A 17,240-nucleotide genomic window follows, 5' to 3' on the forward strand; every position below is an offset into this window, starting at 1 on the left:
TAAGAAAAATCAAATACAATGAACTTTTTTTTTAATCTTTCATAATTTCTTACATTTTAAATTAATTTTGGATACTTTAAAAAAATATGATTTATTAAAATAATTTTATATAAACTATGAAATATTTATCATTAAAATGTATTTATATATTAAAAGTCTTTAGTTATACAAAATAAATATATTTTCAGTCTCTATAGCTGATCGTAAATGTAAAATTTCTTTATATTTTATATTAATGAATTTGATCATCAAATTCTTTTAAAAATGTGCATTTAGTTTGTCCAACCTTCAAAAAAACTGGTAAACTTTTAGAGAAATAAATTGGTATTTAATTTTCTAAAATTTAAAAATGGTATTGATAATCAGGAAAATGTAAAAAGTTGTTGGAAATAGATTGAGAAGTGGTGAGGAGGTGGAGTTGTGACCCACCGTTTCTTTTATTCATAAGCATCTAATCTACAGTCCTCATCCGTGGCCTATCAGCCAATCAGTGTGGGAGCTCCTTATCCAAATAAATACCCATTTTTAAGATCTTCCTACTTCAAAACAACCCTTCCTATCCACAGCTGAAGTGAGTGATACGCGAGCCATCTGCAGGTTTGGTTGATAAAATTTTATTGGGTGTATAGCAGTGAGGATCAAATGGCCATGGCCACAGCTGTCGTGTGTCCTCAGAACATCACCGGCGGAGCCGTCGTGAGTTCACCGGCAAAGACCAAGAAGAGTGTGAACAGAGTGTTACACATAAAAGGCCTTAATTCATTTGGGGGACTGAAGGCTAGCAATGATGTGGTGGCCTTGGGGCTTCCCTTGAGCACTGAGAAGTGCTTCGCTAAGATTATGAGCTCGGTGAAAGCAACAGCGTCCAACGGAAAAGGAAAGGGAGGAGGGGCGCTCTCATCCACCTGCAATGCCGCCGGTGAGATATTCACCATTGCTGCTATCATCAATGGCCTTGTTCTTGTTGGGGTTGCTGTTGGCTTTGTGCTCCTGCGAGTTGAAGCGTGGGTGGAGGAGTCTGAGGCAGAGTGAGAGTTGAATCAGATAACCAAGTAATTAATTAATATCCACAATATATGTTCCTTCTATATTTCATGCTTCGCCTGTTCTTCTTTTCATTATGACTTGTATATCTATTTCTCAACTTTCATCGTTTTCTTCTTAATTGGATCATCTCTCGTCAATTATTTATCGGCTTCAACTGCTGCATTCCCAATCCTCTGGGCTGCATACATACCAAATTCTTGTTTAAAACTACTCTTAAATTGGGCACACCTTTCGTCAATTAAGCATTTCCAATTATCTTTGTGCTTAACGATTTTTAAAAAAAAAAATCGAACACGTTAATATTGCATTCTTTTTTGAAATGATTAAACATCTTAATCTTCGTAATTTCGCAGCTTCTGTGAATCGTCTCACATCAAACAAATTACAGATACTTATAGTGTTTTACTCATCAGTGCTAATGGCGTGTAAATAACGAAGAAAATACTATAATGTTACAGATGTTCTTTAATGGAACTTTTGGATTTTAAAACTGCGGAGAAATTTATATCTTTGTATCGCCACCAGAAAATGATTTGATGCTAAACACATCCTTTCAAATCGCATCTCAAATTAAGGATATAAAATCATAGATATGTGTAAAACAAGCCGGCGGCAAAACCACATATATGCTGAATGATACGTAGAAAATGTCCCACGTTACCAAAACCAGCGAAACATTTAGTCTTGACTCACTCGTTAGTGAATTTGTGATACGTGGGTGAGCATGGACAGGAACCGGAACCGATCCCCTGTTAATATAAAATTTCGTAAGTTGTTTCACAATGATTTGCAGCCAGCATTCTAAAAAATGGAGTTTGTGATAGACAAGGCATGGGTGGGTTAAAAATGGGAAATCCTACGAAGTTTCAAACATAAAGTGTTTGCAACCTGTTATCCCAGACGTATGGGGTAATTCACAGCTCTATTCTGATGACAAAAATTTCTAATGAATTGCAGCAGCCAACATTCCACCGCATGAACATAAATAAGCGTGTTAAATTTAATCAAACTATTAAGACACTACGATTGATAAAACATTTATGAATTAAAACCATTGCGGCTGCCAAAAGAAGCAGATGACTCTGGACCAAAACTCCAGACAGAAAATAGTTATCCAGGATTCTATCATTGTGCAAAGAGCATTCTCACACCGAAGGTCTCTGACACGCAGCAAACAGTTGCCAGCTTATAAAAGCCATCACCAGGGATGTGAACAGCTCAAAGCCTACCACTTTAGGAAAGTGCCACCCCAGCCCACGCCTCAGATAGCTGCAGAAGACATAGTTCATCAAATATCACACTACAGCAAATGACATAAAATGATTGTTTAACGGCTGACTAAACAATTACACAACCATATACACAGGTAAAATTTCTAATACTAGTACAACACCATATGAAGGGCAATCTGATTGTAATGGATTACATTTGCACAGCCAGACGAGGTAAGCTCAAGAAATATGTTATGCTTGGTTCTCAATCTAAAGACTTGTATTGCATGGGAAAAAAATGGTAGAAACTTTTTAATTTGAATATGAATTACACATTTACAATTTGAAAAAAATGGTAGTAACTGTAATGAATCAGGGAAAGACCTTGTGATAGATGGCATGGTTGCTACAATAACGGCACTCAAATAAATAATAGGGATGAGGGTCTTGGGCTTATTTTTTCGAAGCCACATCAAAGATCCAAGTGCAGCAAGGGATATGCTCAACACCTGTAAAGAGGCATGAGCAGAAACATTTAAAGTTACACATGATACATATACTACAAACTGCACATGAATTAAGTCGTGCTTTCACTAATAACACTTACCAACATAGACAAACAATCCCATCATTCAAATGAATGTAGAATTAAAAGAAGTTCCAAATTCAAGGAGAATAATACTGATGAGGACTGTATTTCAGTATTAGAAAGAAAACTAAAAAATAGAAGACTCAAAACGAAAGGACATACCAAATTCGCATTAGCCTCAAGGCCCTGGAGAATGTAATCCCAAGTAAATTCTAATCCTCTGGCACCAACCCAAAGAGGAGCCAACCGATGCAGTACAGAGTCAGCAAACGCCCAGCCTGTCACAAGAAAAGTGCCACCAAGACCCAGATGAAGATAAGAGAAGTAAAGTGGCACAAGAAACATAAATGGTCGACCCTAGAAGAAGAATACCACTTTAAGATATACATAAATATTAAAAAAAGTGTATAAAATGGTATAGCTTGTCACACATACCAAGTCCAACTGCTTGAAATTTATGATTCTGAGAGATATTCCTGTGAGTCAACTGGGTCAAGGCAAAATAAAGCCCGGCAACATCTATAAAACCTATTAATGCCTTCAAAATCTCCTGAAGAATAAAGGCCTTTGTTATCATTCGAGACAAAATCTTAATAACAATGACTCTAAATAGACATTGAGTGTATCTAGGGCTTCAAATTATAAATTGAAAGCCATCTGTTAAGTTATGTGCCTTCATTTTGTTGCCTAACAGAAACTTGGACTATTCTAAGAAAATACGGAGATTAGCTCCTTACAACCAGAAGTGCTCCATAATTCCTCAAACATAGGCAGCACAACAAACTCATGAAATATAAGGCTATCTATCTTAGAGGACACTTCATAAGCAAAATAGTTATTTTATTCACATCTCTATTATGCATGAATGCGGAGACCTTAATTTGGTAGGAAATGAAATGGTGATTTCTTTCTAAACATTCACAGACAAGTAGCCTATTCACTACACTCTAGGCTGGAAGGTATTAGGTTCTTGTTTTGTTACCTAGTTTATATTATCAGTTTCAGTTGTGATTTGCGTTTCATTTTATGCTGATTCCAGGCATATATTAAATGCATATTGGAATGGATTAAAAGTTATAAACACCATTGCAATTTGCAATCTTCAGCAAACCAAATACTAGAAAGGGGGAGTATCATTCCTCTCCATTCAGCTCTAATTCTGATAAATCAGTCTGATTATTAAAAAAACCTGCCTACTTCTCATTTTGGCATGCCATACTCTTACTTTCAGTGTCTATATATGCAACTTTAATAAGTACCCTACACGTTCAAGTAGCCAATACACACACCCCATCTCAGTGGTGAACATACTAGTATTATGGTGGAGGAGAGTTTCATAAAATTATCATTGTCTTTATTCATTTAGTTTTTGTGAAAAAACAGTTCACCTATAAAATTTGGCTGTTCTTCTAATAAGTAATGGGAAATTCCCAATGGCGTGCATGATATCAGACTTCACTGTCTCTACAAACTAAACATTATAATTTAAGATAAAACTATGAATTGAGCAAAACTTGACACAATAATAATTGTGTAGTGTTAGCTTAGCTAGGAAACTCATAAGACGAGAACGCATAGCAAATGTTAAACGTCTTAAGATATGAAACAACTATAATTAACTCTTTGAATTTACTGTAACTTAAAAATCTTAAATTACAAAATAGAAATCAAGTTTTACAAGAGAACATGTCATTGTAGATGCTCAGATTTATCTAATTATATGGTATTTCAATTTACATCGGTATAAAGGTTAAAAACGAAAATCATAAAAATACAACTAAAAAGTATTATAGCTTCTAAATGTCAATGCAGTGTTCGACATAACTACTGTAAGTGTCTGTGAATTTGTAATAGCTCTCAGGTATACTATAAAAACGTAAATGCGCGGTCTTCATTTAAAGATTAAAACTTGTTATTTAGCCTCCCTACATGAACAGTATACATAAATCAATTCAAGCAAATTCACAAGGGACAATTCACATACATACCTGATACGGATCAAAGCTATCACTCTCCGATACCTTGAGAAAAGTAGCTAAACAAATAAGCTGCACAGCCAGAGTGTCAGACAAAAAAGAGTCAGATTGTCACATTTCTTTGTGCAACGACACAACATAGTTAACAAATCAATATATTCACCAACCTTCACTAACGCCGTCGCAAGATAAACTACAGCGGCTTTGATAGAGGTGCCGAGTGTATCATACTCAGATCTGCATTTTGAAACTACTTACTTAACTAACACATTAAACCAGCGTACAAGACCTAGTCTTGACATCGCAGCAAACAGGGGGAAATTCAAAAATTCAACACACCCACATATATAGTTCATCGAAAATTGAACAGGGTTCCCGATAGACTACTGATTACATCTATGCATTGAAAGAGCATCACATAATCAAGCTATCGGGAATACGTATGAAAAAGAGTTTGGTATAACAATTGAAGCAAACGAAGTTATTTGAGTATAAAATAGATAAGTTAAGGGCTAATTGATGAAGCAATTGAAGTTGAAATGAACCCGAGAAACGTATATAGATCTGATACGCGAGTTGTGAATAAAAATGAAACAGAGAGAAGAGAGTTACAAGGGCGTGGCGGAATAGTAGACGGCGTGGGGACCGAAGGTGAGAATCGCGCAGTTAAAGAAGTGAAAGACGGTCATGACTCTTCTCTCTGCAGATCCAAATGAGAAGAAAACACTGAAACACGCTCACTTTTTCGACTTCACCTTCTTCTCCTTGTTCTGTCCTCTATCCGCTCCAAATCAGTACTTATGACGTAATATTTGGGACTACTTCACAGTTAATCTAAATTTTGATTTGGGTTTGAAGAAACCTGTTCTTTTTTTAATCTTAAAACCTAGGATTTAATCTTAAAACCTATGATCTCAGCCTATCTACCGCAGAGTACATGTTTATTTCCGTATAACTCACTTATATAAGAAACATACAAGTTATATTTTCGATTCGTAATATTTATTTATTTATTAAATAATGTAAATTGCGATATATAAAGATAATTGCAGATCGCATTTCTGTATTTATTCAAAATATTTAACATGCTTAATACTAAAATAGTTGTAATTAATAAGAAAGATTAAAAATTGCTAACAAAATGTCAAAAACTTTAAAATAAAAACCTATAAAGACTAAAAAAGTTATATCTATATTAACTTAAAATATATTTAAATAAAGTGTTTTATATCTATAACAATATATAAAGAGAATTTCTTCTTTTGTGTCCACATTTCAAGATGACAATTTTACTCTTTAAAATATAATTATTTATTAAATTTTTGAAAATTAACTATTATTTTTACAAGTTTTTTTATAAAATAGTTTATCTATATTTTTTTCTCTTTTTCTCTATTTATCAACCGCTATTCTCTAATTTTTTCTGATATATTTTATTTTATTTTTAATAAATAATTTTATTTTATATGTTAACTTATTAATATTATATTATCATCACCTACTAATATAATATTATATATATTTAAAAAATGTGTACACACATGCACGATAGCGTATGTGAGTATTCTAATATCATAATATGTTTTAAATGATATAAAATAGAAAAAAATAGTGATTATTGTTTTATATATTACATATAATTTTAATATATTTTGATTAGTAGTTCTAAACGTATAAAATATATTCGACCTTTTTGGAAAAAGAAATCCTGTTTATAAAAAACATTATTTTACAATGATATAATATTATAATGTGAAAATCAATATATAGAAAATAAATTTATAAATTGAAAACAAATATAATTTTTTTTAATAAAAATATAATGCTAAAAAATAAATTATTGAAGATAAAGGTAAAAGATATATATATATATATATATATATATATATATATATATATATATATTTATAATTATTATATTTATAGTAAACAATAAATATATTACTTAGTATTTTATTAAAATAAGTACTATTAATTAATTTTAATTGTTAAACTAAATATAATTAATAATAAAACTAGAAAATAATGGTTTAAAATATCAAGAATTCAAAACTATGAGTTTTTTCTGAAAGAAAATATATAATGAGTCGTGTTTAAGATAAATATATATTTTTTTCACTGTGTAATATCATTTAAGTCGATTTTTTTTTTCAAATAATATTCTTTAGAAAAATTCAAACTAAAGTCAGTTTTATTTTTATTTATTAAGGTGTCTATATTTATTATTGATAATCAGAACATTCAGTTTTCAACAGGCCCAATTCTAATATTCGTCCTCCCGAACCGTTTTGAAAACAGGTCAAAATTTAGTATTTGGAAACTGAAATTTATCTTAGTTTTCCATTCTATTAATGCAACAAGTAAAAAAATAATAATTGAATAAACAATTAATAAAAACCAAAATAAATGAAATTTAGATTTTTATTTTTTTATTGAATTTTCAAGTAGTAAAATAAAAATGATTGAAATAATACAATAAAACAATTTAAAATATGGAACTAACCGATAAAACTCAAGCATGAATATTTTTAAGGAATTAAATAATACTAATTGAACACAGATGTATTCTTTAATGTAAGTTTAACCTCATGTTTACAATATTGTAACCTAAGGTCATGAGACCCAATGTGATGTCTTATCCTTGATTGAATAACTCCTTATATTAATGAAGAAAACTCTTTAAACCAATTAAAATTGTAGATCCATGTCTCATATCTACCAAATATTAGAAAATATGATTGTATCTAAACTCTAAACTAGTTTTCACTACATCTAGATCGATGAAGTATGATGATTGATCAAGTTACCAAAGTAATAAAAACAAATCAAATAACTAATAACATAATATATATATATATATTATGCAATATAAAGAGTTTAGAGAAGTTACGTCCAATCCTAACTAGACAAAAATTAGTTGCTCATTATGATATTTATAATAGGCACAGAGAGTTGCTTCCTTCCTCTAATGGTTCTATGTGGATATTACAATAATTGTCTAAGAATTATACTCTCTAAATGGAATATACAATTAGCATATCTAAAACATAGGTATCCTTTGTTTAATAGAAAAACTCAATGATGTTTTAGCTCTTATCATGTTAATGAGCCATGATGTTTCCTCCATGATGTTTTAGTTCTTATCATGTTAATGAGCCATGGTGTTTCCTCCATGCTCGGACATCCACCTTGGTGTTACAACAATTAAGCTTTCCTTCCCATATGAGTTTTCTTGGTAGGCTAAATTGCTATTGTGAAACTTGATGTTTTCTTGCAATGAAGGTTTCTTTATGTGTGACTCAACGCCAAAATTGTTACTTAGCCGCATAGTTTATATTTTGAATCTTCGTAAATCACCTTATGTGACTCGATGACAACTTTAAGGATTAGTGCAATCTTCATAATTTCCTTCAATTTTATCTCAAAAAATAGTACTAACATATCAAATTTCAGTTTTTATAACTTTTCTAATCCTCATTAATTATGTGATTAAAGACAAAAATAATTATTTTATTAAGATTTATGTAAAATTCATATAAGATAATGGTCTAAATGATATGCAATTACAAGTATACTATAGACACTTATTATATATAATATTTATATTTTATATATATAGAAACTAAATAATGAATTATAAATAACATTTATAATATTTAATTATAAAAAATGGAACAATCACAGTCAGTCTTTAATTTGATTAGGATGACATTAATGAAGGTTAAAATGGAAATAATCTGAATTCCGAACATAAATAATAAACTGGTCTACCTAGGTTTTGGTTTGATAGGTTAAAAAGTTTGAAATGAAGTGTGGTAAAGCAGTTGTTGGATTGGATGGATATCCTTCCCTGAGAAGTAAAGTGAGTGTGATATTTAATGGGAAATTTGGAGTTGAGGAGAAGATAATAAGAAGCAGTTTGCAGTATGCCCAACAAAACTGATTAAAGGCACATGATTTTTCTGCACCACAGTGGACCCCTGCATATGCACTCTGCTACCTCATCACCTTCTTCAACCACTTCTCTCTCCCTATACCCACAAATTAAACCTCTTTCACCTCCCACCAACTTTTTTTTTTTTTTTTCATTTCACTTCCACCATTTTCTTAGACAAACACACATAAATTACTAAGGATAATTCTATTCCCATGCATAATCACTTCCCGGTAACTACACTATCAGTACGTACTACCATTTATTGTCATTTATAGTTTCAGAGTCTATGGTCCTTGTTCAAACGTGATTTTCAGTTTGTTATTTATTCCATATTTTTATTTTTTTTTGTCGCAAATTTAAAATCTGTCAAAAAAGCATTTTGGAATATTAAAGTTGGTGATAGATATATTTGTGACGTACATAACAAGAATATTAAATTGTACGTGTAAATTTAGGTTTACGTATGGTGTGATTGCATTCTCCCTTTGTTTAGTACCTCTGCGAGCAACGGCTATTGAAAAAGAAGCTATGCTAGTGATGAGTTAGCTTAGCAGCAGGTTGAACCATGTTTGAAAATGGAGGAAGGTTTTGACCTTGGTGTTGGCATCATCACTGCATTATTATTATGGCACCAACGACTAATTTTGAATGACAATGTGCCATTTGCGTACCTTCTCTGCTTGCCTAAAAGCTGCCATGGTTGACAAAAAGGCAAAAGCTTTTGAAGGTTTTGGATGAAGCAGTAAAACAACTCGTCGTACTGAACGCATTATATATACGAATATATATGCTGATATTCTTCTTCAGTACTGCAGATTTTATTGGCATTAACATCAACTTATCCTTATTTTCTTAACAATCACTGTTATCTTGCATAGCTGTTTATGCTGTCATCCTACTGCGGTCCTCACCAACTTAGCTGGGTACAACAATAAAGGCATGGATATCTCAACAAAAAAATAAATACTCTTTTTCATGTTTATACGTCAAAACTTGTATATATATTTACTAAATTAAGTTTTTTAAAAAAATTAGTGAAAAAATATTATAAAATTTGAAGTACATAAATTAATTTTAAATGTCTGCTTTTACATTTTCAGTTGAAGAAAACACTGATGGTTTATGGATTACTTGGTTATTTTTAGATAATATTATACACACGTAGGATGAGCGTTAGGAATTTAAATGTGAATCTAAGTTTCACATTGAATGAAAATAAAAAAGTAAAGCATTATATAAGAATAAAATACCCATAAATTCATTGTCAGTTTTGGTTTGATAGTAGTGTCCGTACCTTATATGATTGGACTCAGGTCTCATTAATATTAATAAAACTCCCTCATTAAACCTAACAATGAACTTCTAAACATCTAGTTAAACATAAGTTTGATTTTATTTTCATAGAATAAACTTAACTTATTTTGCTTTATTTTTCATAAGTATGAATGTTTATTAAAATAACTAAAACTAGGTGTAATTAGGTATTTGATCAAGGAACTATTTATATATCAAGAATTATAACAGAATAATGATTCATTATAGTTTTAATTTACGTTTTTTTTATACTATTTTGATTTTGAAGTTGTAAATTTTATTTTTTTCCTTATATTAAAATTTTTAAAATTTTTTATTTTTAAAAGTTTTTGTTTTTAAAATTTTTGGTTTGTATTAGAATTTATGTGTATTAAGAAAAAATAATAATGCAACAAAGTCAAAAAAATTCAAGAGGAGTTTTGAAACCTCAAAAAAAAAGAAAATACTAAAAACTAATTATTGACATTATAAAGGTTTCAAACTCTTAAAAGTACCGGGGGTTTATAAACCGACATAAATAATCAGGTTTGAAAAATCATGGGAAGTAACCATGGTTTAAAAAACAGTAGACAAGTTTTTCATTCCTAAGTATTAGTAAACATCAAGTATAATTCTAGTTAAATATTATTTTTGTTACATATAAGAGTTCAAATATAATTTAAGTTTCATATTACCTATAAATAAATGTACTGCTTTAAAGTTTTAAGAGTCATCAATATATATTACTAAGATTTATTAAAATAATTAAAAACCTCTACACAGAAAAAAGTGCAACATAAAAATTAAATGGAGATACAAAGAATTAGATTTGTTCATTTGATGGAAAATAATTGAGTTACGCTACCACCTTAACCTTAAAGACAGTACCACTGCATGCCAAACAATATGCCAAAGTCTTCCTTACCTTAGCCAAAATGATGTAATAAAAATTATTTTAAAACAAAACTAAATAAAAAAAATAGAAATAAAAACACTACATAAAAAGTTCTTACATATCATACAAGTCCAATTTACTAAAGTATTGTAAAAATTCTTACAAAATACAAATCAATTTACTAAACCACTCTGTAATACATTGTTATGAAAAGGTGAATCCACAACAATATTTTTTCTCGATTATTAATAGAATAATGATATTTTGACTACTAAATTTTGACAACTTTTTCTTACAATATAAAATAATATTTTTTAAATGATTTTAGAATATTAAGAATGAGAAAATAAAAAATAAAAAATCACTTAAAAGATGTCACCTAAAATTATAAGAAAAAATTATCAAAATTTAGTGGTAAAGAAATATTTTCCTTATTAATCTTACGTTATCATAAAGATGGATTGAATCTCATTTTTCGGACTTAAACAAATACTGTAGATTTAGAGGCGGCGAATATTATCGATTTTGATACCATATAGAACTATGTTTTGTTGTTATTATAATGTTATGGATTTATCCTATTTATTCAAATATTTTCGAGCAAAGCCAAAAATGTAGTCTGAAAATCATGTGGAAAAATCAGACCACATTATCCGTTCACAAATAATTGGCGAACGGATTAAGACACTGGTTGCACAATCCCAAAAAATATTGAAAAATTTAATCGATCAAAACAAGACAAAATACTACGTGAGTCAACTTTTTATTTAAAAAGAATTTAAATTTTTTCAAGAATAGCTTTTTCTAAGTACAGGGTTTCGCAGTTAAATTAACATCTCGAATGAATATTTTAATGTGAGATTAAACATTAACGAATAATCTGATATTATATTAAAAATTTGACTTCAGTCTATTTTAACTTCATAAAATCAATTTCTAACAAACGTGACACTTCTAACAAAATGATTATACAATGCTCGTTGTGGTTTGAGTGTGATGGAGCATAAAGAATTTGAGTCCATATTTTTTCTGTGATTAATGTTAACAACACACATTTTTGTAAGAAAGTAGAGGGTTTTCCTACATGGAAAATGGAAATTGGAACACCATAATTTGTCCCAACATGTTCATGTGAAAAAAGCAGTGTTGGTATGGTTTCTCTCTACTCCATATTTGTGTCATGTTGCGTATTTGATGGATAAGAAAACTGGGTTACTTTAGGGTGAAATGAAGTTGATGTTGAGGGTGTGACATAAAGAGACATGTGATGGATAATAATAGAAGGTGAAGAGGTTTAACGCGGCAACGATGGATGGATCTGAATGAGGCAGCCATTGAAGAATGCATCGAGAGTGAGGATACATTTTGGACTGCTTGTCAGTGTTTGATAAAACGAGAATATTCCTATTAAAGAAAATGGTATTATAAAGAGATAAACTAAACCTCGATCTTGAAACAAAAAGAGCAGGGAATTTTAATGGGTCGTCGCAATCCATCAACGTTATAGGGAGACTCCAATTCCCATTCCAATATTCCCTTCAATAGTACTCATTTTGTTTTTCTTCGATTCCAACCATTCCTGACAAAACCACCATTATATCACCCCAACCTCATTAAGTAAAAAGAAAAAGAAAAACATTTTACTGCTGCACTGCACTGCACCTACCTGCTTCTCCATTTCCTTCTCTTACTCTCTGCATACACAGTCCTTTCATATTGATGACTAATCCCCAGCTTCCATAAATAACTACTCCTTTTTCCCTACCTTTTCGTTCAAACAACCATCCCAAACAAACAACTCCCATCAATTCTCTTTCCCTGGTGGCAACTAGTCTCTGCAATATTAATAAACGTTGTTTCGTCACTGCTTTGATTACAACTTTCCGTGTCGTCCTTCATCCCTACTCGGGATGCTACTTAAAAAGCCCACCACCACCTCTCACCAAACCAATGCAAATCATAACCCAGTCATCACATAAACACACCCATATATAAAACATATATCTTTAGCTTATTTATAGACACTTCAACCATTCTTTACGAGAAACATTTCTGTTTCAACTTGATATAGGACCCTTTTGACTATTTAATGCACTTGTACGTCATGAGCTCGTACTCAAAACCACTTTTAAATTGGAACAACGGTACACCAGTGAGTGTTACTTACTCAGTTACTCTACCTTTCTTTTTAATTACCTCCTTCAATCATTCACTCTATTCTCTTCTTCATATTTCCCTCAGCAACTCCTCCTACTTTCTGTGTTTTACTATATTTGATTCACTGTGTCATTTCCACATCCTTGATTAAACTCTCATTCTTTTCCTTTGTTATGTAATTGTACCACCTCACTGGCCACTTCTGTGACTGATATTCCAGATCTCTACAATCCCTATGTGCACCACTCCGCACGCAGTAATGAGAACCTTTGCACCCTTGCCAGAGCCAGACCTCTCCTTAAACATCAGCCCTCCATTCACTTCAGATCCTGACGCTAAACAAGTGGAGGCAACCTGCAACGGATTAACATTAACCACCAAAACGCTTTACAGCGATCTGTGCTCAACCTCTGATTCTGGTAGCAGTGGAAGCGATTTAAGCCACGAACATGGTTTTCGCCACGCTGTCTACAACCTTGGTCATCGTGAACCGACATTGAGCTTAGGCTCCGGAAGGGAAAATTTGAATTTTTATCCTATCCAAGGAGCAGTGTCGAGAAACTTCAATCACCTCCACAACTACCAACCTCAGACTAATACCGTTGATTTCAAACGAAATGCTAGAGGCATTCAAGGTGTGAGAAGAAGCTCAAGAGCTCCTAGAATGCGATGGACAACGACCCTCCACGCTCACTTTGTTCATGTGGTTCAGCTTCTTGGTGGGCATGAAAGTAAATCATCAACTCAACAATATTCTAAGCATAGTTTGCATGCTATGATTCAGGTTTTAAACAGTGGTTGTAACCGCGGTCACTGTTTCTTGCGATCTTTGAGGTTGTGTTGTGTGGAGTTGCAGACAAATGCAACGTTCTAGTTGTGGTCGAAGAAACCCTCGAAACCATGATGTCGCGGCAGAAATCGTGACTGCAGACCATTTTTTAAACCTTGAATGATTAGTTTGATCATTATTCTGTTATAAAAGTTTGATATCATATTATTCTCGTTAATTCGTTTTGGTTGCATGTTTTGTTGGTGGCAGGGGCAACTCCGAAGTCTGTGTTAGAGTTAATGAACGTGAAGGATCTAACTCTAGCTCACGTGAAGAGTCACTTGCAGGTGGGGTTACTGTTTCTATCTCTCTGCATTCGGTTCTCCCTAGTTCCTTTTTCGTGGTAATTAATGAAATTTTCTTTTTATTTTCTGACTTGACAAAACAAACATATAAAGTTCCTTAGTCATTGCCTCCCGTAGTGGGGAAGCTAGAACAAACACTAAGGACAAAGAGGTATCTAGATGCTAATTTAGCGTTGTGGACTTTTCTTCTCATTTTATTTCATGCGGATGTTCATGCAGATGTATAGAACAGTGAAGAGCTCTGACAAAAGCAGCGCAGGTAGTTGGATGTTCCCTCTCAAGGACCCCATTTTCGTTTCTTCTATTATTGTTATTCTCTTTGTTTGAAATCCTTGGTGATTCGAGTGTGGCAGCCCATGATTTGTTCTAGTACTGTTTTCAATTAAAAATTGAGAAATTATATTCCTAAAACTTTTCCTCTGACTCTTTTTGTTTCATAAAAGAGTAGCCATGATCTTCTCAAAAGTCTAATGTTTTTCTGAAGGAGAGTAATAAATAGACGAGTTTGAACACTCTAAAGGAAAAAGAAGAAGAGAAGATTAGTTATGAGGTAGAGTAAGAGTATGATAATTAAAAGGAAAGAATAAACTATAAAACAAAGTTGGTCTGAAAGAAGAATATATATAAATAATTGGTTGGGGGATAGGACTATAACTTTAAAGTGTAGATGTGAATTATTAAGATGGTGTCTGATAAAGCAAGAATAATGGGTGTATCGCCGGTGGTGAAATTATACAGGTTATGGGCAGACAGGTATAGGGTTGAGCCAAAAGCCAGGGATTGTCGATCTGCATGGAGCCGTAGCTTGTGAGAGACCAAATTTGCCACACCCGCTGCTAAAATCCCACAGGTATTCATTCATTGCACTATTTCACACCTCTTCTCTCCCATATAATTTCAGTTTTATTTTGTGCAAATATTCTTTCTTTTCTCTGCAAAAATAATGTCAACCTAATCAATTTCTTTTTTTGGTGATAATGAATTTCATATGGAAAATAACAAATTTTCAGTAGAAGGAAGAAAGGAGACAGAAAAAAAAGGCCAAATAGGTTTATGTGCAGCTTTAGTGTAATTATTTTCTTATTATTTAGTATTTTTATTTCTTTTAATGAAATTATATGTATCATATATTTTATCTATATTTTCCATACATTTTACAACTAACAAAATGGTGTGCATTATGCATATAACAACAATAATATATATTTGTATGCTAGTACAATATTTTCTATCTCTCTTTTTCCTTCTCATTTATTGATTGATATATAGCATTACCTATGATATATCACCTATGTTTTCCCTTATCCGATTTTAAGAGATAATGTTTAAGATAGATGCAAAAAGGAATTTACAAGTTCTTGTATATACTTTTTAAATGAATATGATATCAATATTTTTCTTTTGTACATTTTTCCTCAGTTCTGTAACAAATATAGTGTTGCGGTGTGGTCATCTATTTCAAAGTGAAATAGAACTGAACCTAGAAGAATTAATCTTGAACTGTGAATATAATTTCGATGTGTGTGCTGAAGTTAATCACAGTCATACATTTAATATTGAATCATGTATATTACCAGAGAAATTGATTTGTAGATATCAGTTAAACAATCACTAAACAAAACCTAGAGGTTTCTATAGGTTTATGCGATGTCATTTATTCGGTACAACAACATACTTATAGCTTAATCTATCTCACATTCCTCCCTTAATCTATCTGTTCCTTCCACATAATATTTATAATCCATCATAGTATTCACTTCCATTATAATTTTACACACTTAATTAGTGTAATTGCATTTAGCAGTGATTCACAAAACTGCTGTACACTATCTCTTTTTTCTTCTATAATGTTCCATCGTCAAACTTTTATGTCAAGTCATTTACATAGGTACTAATAAAATGTAAAGTATATAAAAGTCATTATCTAGGGACAAGTGATTTGAATTTGGCAGAGACAACTGTGAAATGTAGAAACTTATTGGTTCTGTGGCTATCACCAGAACAAGCTGATTAAGTTTAAATTCAACTTTGCAAAACTGATATATACCAGTATCACGACGTACGTAAGCTTCTCTCATAATTAACCTAGACTTTCCTTTTCCTTTTCACTTCTCACTCCAAGTTAATTGCTATGAGCTTTACCATGAAAAACCAATGATCCTAAAAGGGTATTAGGATTTGTACTCATTCTATACAAAAAATAAGCTTAACTACGTTGCTTTGACATGTTTGCGTACCTTCTTTACCTAGTTTCTTCACTTGCTTTTTACACTCAGGGCGCCATGGCAATCATCGATGGAGACAAATTCAATAAATTACATACAGAGCCCCATTATCAATTCAATGTATCCTCATGCGAGAGAAAACCAAACCATGGTAAGTTGGAACCCATAGATTCAAACATTGCTTTCACTAGTTTCAGTGCAGTTTGCATGTACTGCATATATCTTGAAAACAATTAATTACACTGGAGTAACAGTAACATTTAAACAGGTGGGTGGACAGCATTATGGAGGCCTGTCGAATTGCATGGAGGAGAAATTGGAATCTTGCTCTTTGTCACGTTCCGATATGACGCTAGACCTAGAATTTACCCTTGGAAGGCCCACTACTTGCAAAGAGATCACGCAGAAACAACAGAATTAACTCTTCTCTGCTTTTCAACACATTGGAACCCTTTCTTTTCTCATTTAAGCATGCCCCAACACTATACTATTACTGAGAGAAGAGGAACCTTATATATCCGTATGAATCAGTTTCTTTTTCCATGATACATATATATATATATATATTTATGAGTTTTGTCTAGCTACAAAAGAGATGAGAGAAGAGGATAAATCTTTGCTAGGAAACACTTGCTTCTGTCCAAAGAATTCAGAATATGTCTTTAATGTCATTTTCAGTGCAAAGAGTAGAAGAAATATAATAGTTCTCTCAGACAATGGACCATATATGTTGTAAGCGTTCAGAAGAGGACCCATGTTCAACTGGTGGGTCAAGA

At 31.9% G+C, this 17,240-nt stretch overlaps 3 protein-coding genes across 3 annotated transcripts; 2 read left to right on the forward strand and 1 right to left on the reverse strand.

The window, feature by feature from the left end:
* The first annotated feature begins 487 nt into the window (after positions 1–487).
* On the forward strand, positions 488–1,189 carry LOC114163181. The gene has a single exon (XM_028047318.1). It carries the CDS (start codon positions 643–645, stop codon positions 1,030–1,032), a length of 390 nt encoding a protein of 129 aa, XP_027903119.1. The 5' UTR covers positions 488–642; the 3' UTR covers positions 1,033–1,189.
* Positions 1,190–1,846: 657 nt separating this feature from the next.
* On the reverse strand, positions 1,847–5,693 carry LOC114163180 (transmembrane protein 147). Its single transcript, XM_028047317.1, has 7 exons — positions 5,436–5,693; positions 4,991–5,060; positions 4,836–4,895; positions 3,283–3,397; positions 3,010–3,125; positions 2,643–2,767; positions 1,847–2,316 (listed from the first exon to the last, which is right to left on the reverse strand). The coding sequence occupies exons 1-7, from the start codon at positions 5,510–5,512 to the stop codon at positions 2,193–2,195; spliced, it is 687 nt and encodes a 228-aa protein (XP_027903118.1). The 5' UTR covers positions 5,513–5,693; the 3' UTR covers positions 1,847–2,192.
* Positions 5,694–12,597: 6,904 nt separating this feature from the next.
* Positions 12,598–17,240, forward strand: LOC114164752 (probable transcription factor KAN4). Its single transcript, XM_028049509.1, has 7 exons — positions 12,598–13,100; positions 13,326–13,836; positions 14,145–14,221; positions 14,459–14,498; positions 14,978–15,089; positions 16,516–16,615; positions 16,733–17,240. Exons 1-7 carry the CDS (start codon positions 13,038–13,040, stop codon positions 16,883–16,885), a joined length of 1,056 nt encoding a protein of 351 aa, XP_027905310.1. The 5' UTR covers positions 12,598–13,037; the 3' UTR covers positions 16,886–17,240.

This window comes from Vigna unguiculata, chromosome 9, assembly GCF_004118075.2.
Source record: "Vigna unguiculata cultivar IT97K-499-35 chromosome 9, ASM411807v1, whole genome shotgun sequence".
Classification (NCBI taxonomy): Eukaryota; Viridiplantae; Streptophyta; class Magnoliopsida; order Fabales; family Fabaceae; genus Vigna; species Vigna unguiculata.

What these genes read in the sequence shown, in the direction of transcription:
- LOC114163181 (XM_028047318.1), top strand. Translation starts at nt 643, where the DNA reads ATGGCCATGGCCACAGCTGTCGTGTGTCCTCAGAACATCACCGGCGGA.
- LOC114163180 (XM_028047317.1), bottom strand. Translation starts at nt 5,512, where the DNA reads ATGACCGTCTTTCACTTCTTTAACTGCGCGATTCTCACCTTCGGTCCC. An exon ending in ATAGCTTTGATCCGTATCAG is followed by an intron (nt 3,398 to 4,835) that starts GTATGTATGTGA and finishes TTTATTCTTCAG; the next exon opens with GAGATTTTGAAGGCATTAAT. An exon ending in TTGAGGCTAATGCGAATTTG is followed by an intron (nt 2,768 to 3,009) that starts GTATGTCCTTTC and finishes GCCTCTTTACAG; the next exon opens with GTGTTGAGCATATCCCTTGC.
- LOC114164752 (XM_028049509.1), top strand. Translation starts at nt 13,038, where the DNA reads ATGCACTTGTACGTCATGAGCTCGTACTCAAAACCACTTTTAAATTGG. An exon ending in GCTTCTTGGTGGGCATGAAA is followed by an intron (nt 13,837 to 14,144) that starts GTAAATCATCAA and finishes TGTTGGTGGCAG; the next exon opens with GGGCAACTCCGAAGTCTGTG. An exon ending in CTCTGACAAAAGCAGCGCAG is followed by an intron (nt 14,499 to 14,977) that starts GTAGTTGGATGT and finishes GAAATTATACAG; the next exon opens with GTTATGGGCAGACAGGTATA.